General features: G+C 37.2%; 1 protein-coding gene across 1 annotated transcript in view; it reads right to left on the bottom strand.

The window, feature by feature from the left end:
- The window catches only part of si:dkey-22o22.2 (neural-cadherin), a 249,114-nt gene that overhangs the window by 112,258 nt on the left and 130,856 nt on the right, over nucleotides 1-6,000 (bottom strand). The window contains exon 5 of the mRNA XM_056475635.1: nucleotides 256-367. Coding sequence (XP_056331610.1) covers nucleotides 256-367 — 112 coding nt within the window. The remainder of the gene's footprint in view (nucleotides 1-255; nucleotides 368-6,000) is intronic.

Here is a 6,000-nt window from a genome sequence, read left to right as displayed (position 1 = left end):
GGGGGCAGAAAAGCTTCTCTGCCTGGGAGCCACCGAGCTGGCTTTGATTACAATCCATTTACCACCCAGAAAGCGCTGCCATAATGAATTATTTCATAATTACAGGACTGAGTTGAAGAGACACTCGCCCCCGCAGAGCAACCAGCAACAGCACCTGCCTCAAGAGCAGGACCGCTGGGGGAAAAACACAGACAGAAAGAGAGAGAGAGCGAAAGTGAGACGGACACAGAGAGGGAAGGAGAAACAGACACTCACCCTGTAGTAAAGATGTGCCAGTAGGGGTGGTCTCAGGGACGTTGTCTCGACTGTAAATGGAGTGCATAAACTCTGGTGTGCAATCGTTTTCATCTGTGATATGAACCACCACCTGCAAATGTAAGACAATCAGACAGAGAGATGCTATTTAGAGGACAAGCATGAGAACATGAAGACTGTTTAAGCAAAGGGAAGATACATATAATGTTCAGCTTTAAAAGCAACTCATTCCTAAATTAAGAAAATAGCAGACTGTTCACCATAATAATAGCATCACATAACAGCTAACTTGTTGAAAGCACTTTTGGAGCAAATATTGTCATCCAATCAGAACCTATTTAAAGAGTTTAATAATTTAAAGTAGCAGATGACAAAACTGCAACACATGCTTATAATTAAGAGCAGGCATTCAACAGATTTTTAGCCACCAAAAATTATTAGCTAAACATGGCAATTTCGGTTTTCAGCTTAAAGAGAAAAATGGACGTAAATAAAAGAATCTCTGTGCTGCACTAGCCAGCAGTGTTCTGAGCGATAGTTTTGCTCTCCCTCCAACCATCATTACCGCACGATGTGAAGCGGCTTTCACACTGGATGTAGAAAGTGCTGCGCAGTGCTATGAAACCCATTCATTTCAATGGCTTGTGCAAGGCAATTGTGCTTTGTTGCTTGCAGTAGCGCTACTGTGCTGTCAAGTGCATCCAGAATGTTTGCTTACTGCCCAGAATTTACATTTCAGAGCCTCAACAATAAAAAGAATGCTATTGTCTTTTGGGTGTACTAATACAATTATGATAAGTAACAGGAAACATCTTATTTATCATAATTTTAATAGCATGTGAAGGAAGTGTTACAACTTTGTGAGAGTAAATGAATCTTTCACTTGATAGATGATTTTTCTTCTCTTCATCCATCAGTAAAATATTGATTTAATAGATGTGCTATTATATTGACCAGATGCATGTACATCTATTTTAATTTTAAATGTTAGCAAATTTGACAGAAAACAAAATACATTTCAAAGGTTACAGTCAACCAGTTTCCCCTGAAAAAAAAGGTTGACAGCAATATTTGAATGGAACATGATCTTTTTTCAACGAGGATTAAAACCTCGGTTTTAGGGGACATTTAAGATTAATTCATAATTCTAATAGCATGTGAAGGAAGCATTACAACATTGTGAGAGTAGGTGAATCCATCACTTGATGGACGATTTTTCTTCCTTTCTTTCATCAGTAAATTATTAACTTGATTGATTTTTTATCATATCGACAAGATGCATGTAAATCTATTTTAATCTTAAATGCTAACAAAAAATAACAGAAAAAGTACATTTCAAAGGTTACAGTCAACTAGTTTCTACAGAAAAAATGGTTGACCTTCATATTTGAACGGAATGTGGATAAAACCCCAGTTTTAGGGCACATTTAGTGTCTTGACTAGCTTGGCTTTCTAGACGCTTTTGGTTAAGAACATAGCCATGTGAGAAACCAATAACATTAAAAGAAAAACCAGAGACAGCACAGAACAGAACAGAACAGAACAGAACAACTGCAGTGAAAACCCCAGAATGCAAATAGTGAGCAAGTAAATCTACCCACCAGGCACAGGACATCAACATGAAGTCAGATTGACCTTGCACCCCAACGTTGTGGGACATTGCAATTTGTTTGAAAATGAAAATCGGGTCAATGTCCAACATCGTACAGGCGTCGCATTTTGGTTAGTTTCCAACACAATTAAAAAAAAAACTAAATATCAACGTCTAATGATGTTACAGCTTGACATTGTGTGGATGATACCAATATACGTCTATAAGACGTTGGAGTTTGGTTGCCATCCCTGACAAATAAATGTCAGTATTTGACATCAATATGACGTTGGTTTAAGATGCTGGCTCGATGTTGGATTTTCAACACAACCTAAAATCAACTAAATATCAACATCTAATGATGTTACAGCTTGACGTTGTATGGACGTTTCCACTATGACGTCTATCAGACGTTGGATTTTGGTTGCCATACATGACAAATAAATGTCAGTATTTGATATCAATATGACGGATATCAATATGACGTTGGTTTAAGATGTTGGCTTGACGTTGGATTTTGGTCACTTTCTAATACAACCTAAAATCAACCAAATATCAACGTCATTTCACATCGTTATTGGATGTCAAAATAATACTGTCCTTAGATGCTGGCAACCTAAATCTAATATTAACATCCTATGATGTTGTGTGTTTGCTGGATTTCACTTGACAGATAATTTTTCTTTTTTTTTATCCATCAGTAAAACATTCATTTAACAGATGTTCTTGTCATATTGACCAGGTGCATGTAAATCTATTCTGTTCTTAAATGTTAGCAAATTTGACAGAAAAAATACATTTCAAAGGTTACAGTCAACCAGTTTCTACAGGAAAAAATGGTTGACCTCAACATTTGAATATAACATGGATAGAACACCATTAAATCTATTTTAGTCTTAAATGATAGCAAATTTGACAGCAAAAAATAAACTTCAAAGGTTACAGTCAGCCAGTTTCTACAGAAAAAAATATTGTGGTTGACCTCAATATTTGAATGGAACATGGACTAAAATTCCAGTTTTAGGGCAGATTTAGTGTCTTGGGTCACTTGGCTTTCTGGATGCTTTTGGTTAACAATATAGCCATGCATACCTGTCAACATTGGGATGTGAAACTAAGGGATATGCCCACAATAATAAGGGATTCCCCCAACCCCAGCAAATACATTAGCAAACAATTCAGCTTAATAAAATTAATAGCTAAAGAAATAGAATCAAGCTATCAAATCTCATTAATCTTCACTGTATAACTTACACATTTTGATTAAAGAGCAACGAATGAATCTCTTATTTATTTAGATTTTTTTCGTTTGATTACATTAAACAACAGGTATCACTTTAAAAAGGCACACATCTAACGTTATAATAAAAGCATTTGATTGCTTTCCTAACTTTTTTTGCTCATTTAGGACGAAATTAGTTGTGTTTAAAAAAAAAAAACACACTAAGATCGACATCTTTAGATATTATTATTATTTTTATGTGTATAAGTCTTTTCAAACAGGCACCCAAATCCTAGACTTTCGCTTCGCTTCAAATAGCGTGTACAGAATCCTCTTGCGAAACAGCATCTATTTAACACTATGAAGCGCGTCAGCTGACAGTCATGGATCGCTATATGACTGTTTTGAGGATTGCATATGAAGGGGAGATGGCACCTCTAATGAAAAGGAAGGGGATTCCTACTGTTTTTATATTTAATTCAAAGTGTTTTCATGCTTAAACAAAGCGAAAGCACAGAACAGATTCACATTTAAGAGCAAGGGCGGCCCCTGGTGGTTCAGCGGGTTGCATATAGGGAGGCTTGGCTCTTTGATGTTTATTTGCCACTTTTCAGAGAAAGACTGGAAATACAGGAGATATACGGGAAAATACCTTTACGGGATGATAGAACTGTAAAATACGGGAGAATCCCAGGAAAAACGGGAGGGTTGACAGGTATGGCCATGTGAGAAACCAATAACATTAAAAGAAAAGATCAAAACAGAACAGAACAGCTGCGGTGGAAGCCACTGAATGCAAATGGCTCGACCGCCCCACAAACCACAGTCAAAGTCAGTGTGTGTAGACTTTAATGTAGCAGATCTCAGCTGAAGCTCAGATGATAGCTTATGGAAGTGCTCTATTGACATTCAGGCTTCTCTCTGTGTGGCGATTTGTAAGCATTCAGACTGAATACTGGCACAGGATTTGACTTTGACCGAACAGAGGCCGAGGGAAAGCGGGGTTGGTGTTCTCAGTGGGAGTGTTAGTCACGGTAAGGTTGAGTCCCGCACAACTGCTTATCTCAGAGGAGCAGCACTGCCAAGAGGGAAAAAGTTCTAAACGCATAACACACACGGCACCATAGCTGACCATAAGGCTCTAAAAACCATCAGGACAGTGACTTAAAGCCCATGCAGCTCTGCATTATGCTTACTTTTTCTCTCCAGTCCCCCCTTTAGAGATCTGCCCAATGGAGGGGAACGTTTTGTGTTTGTTTCATAGCTGCTGGAGGCTGAATCTGGCAATAATGAATCTGAAGTCTGCTGCTGGAGGAGAAGCACTGCTAATAACAACAACAACAGGGGTCTAAAAGAGATGAAGAGCCTTGGAGTGAAGCTTCATCTTTATGAAATCATTTTTCACACGCTAAGAGGACAGATGCTCAATCTTCTATCCTTTTTTCGTTTCTGTTCTGTTCTGTTCTCCATCTTGTCTGTTATTTTTCCCAAAACATTAAAACATAAATATTCTGGTTGTTTTTCTCCATACTTTTTTTTGGACTGACCAAAATAATTGTGCTTTCGTTATGTTTCTTGATCTCATCTCTTGCATTTGCTTTGTTTGGTATCGTCTCTTGTCCTGTGTCATCAACTCATTTGTGACCCTGGATCACAAAACCAGTCATAAGGGTCAGTTTTTGGAAATCGTAACATTTACACATCATCTGAATGCTAAATAAATATGCTTTTCATTGATGTGTGGTTTGTTAAGATACAACTATTTGAAAAATCTGGAATCTGATGGTTCAAAAACAAATTTACATTGAGATAATCACCTTTTTAGTCTTACAAATTAAGTTCTTAGCAATGGATGTTAGTAATCATAAATTATCAAAGTTTATCTATGCACTAATCAAAGTTTTGATATATTTACTGTAGGAAATTTACTTCATGGAAGATGATCTTCACACACTCTAAAGACTTTTGGCATCTATAAAATCTATAATTTTGATAATGTATTTTTGGGTCTTCCCACAAATATACCCAAGCAACATAAGACATGAAGTTTTGTCCATACACTATCTGACAAAAGTCTTGTCATCAATCCCAGTTGTAAGAGCAACAAATAATAACTTGACTTCTAGTTGATGAAAAGTGGCAGAATGTAGATTTTAGATGAATCATCTGATGAACTGCACCCCAATCATTACAAATACTGCAGAAGACCTACTGGAACCTGCATGGACCCAATAATCTCACAGAAGTCAGTCAAGTTTGGTGAAGGAAAAATCATGATTTGGGGTTATATTCAGTATGGAGGGGTGCGAGAGATCTCCAGAGTGGATGGCAACATCAACAGCCTGAGGTATCAAAACATTTGTGCTGCTTATTACATTACAAACCATTAGGAGAGGGCAAATTCTTCAGCAGGATAGTGCCCCTTCTCATACTTCAGCTTCTACATCAAAGTTCCTGAAAGCAAAGAAGGTCAAGGTGCTCCAAGATTGGCCAGCCCAGTCACCAGACATGAGCATTATTGAGCATGTTTGGAGTTAGATGAAGGAGGAGGCATTGAAGATGAATCCAAATAATCTTGATGAACTCTGGGAGTCCTGCAAGAACGCTTTCTTTGCCATTCCAGATGACTTTATTGATAAGTTATTTGAGTCATTGCAGAGATGTATGGATGAAGTCCTCCAAGCTGATGTGAGTCATACACAATATTAATTCTTTTTCCACTGCACCATGACTTTATATTCTATACTGTACATTAATACTGTTAAGTGACAAGACTTTTGTCTAAGCAAAGTCAAACCTTACTGTCATAATTAAATAATTAAAAATCAAGGCATGATCATATTTTATTTTGGTTAAATAAGCGTAATCTAAAGGCCTTTGCCTTTCATACAAGCCACTTCTGATACTAAATGATCAATTAGAAGTCAAGTCA

The sequence above is a fragment of the Danio aesculapii genome, chromosome 16 (assembly GCF_903798145.1).
Source record: "Danio aesculapii chromosome 16, fDanAes4.1, whole genome shotgun sequence".
Classification (NCBI taxonomy): Eukaryota; Metazoa; Chordata; class Actinopteri; order Cypriniformes; family Danionidae; genus Danio; species Danio aesculapii.
The sequence above is the reverse complement of the archived record's forward strand: the minus strand, read 5'-3'. Positions and strand labels throughout refer to the sequence as shown.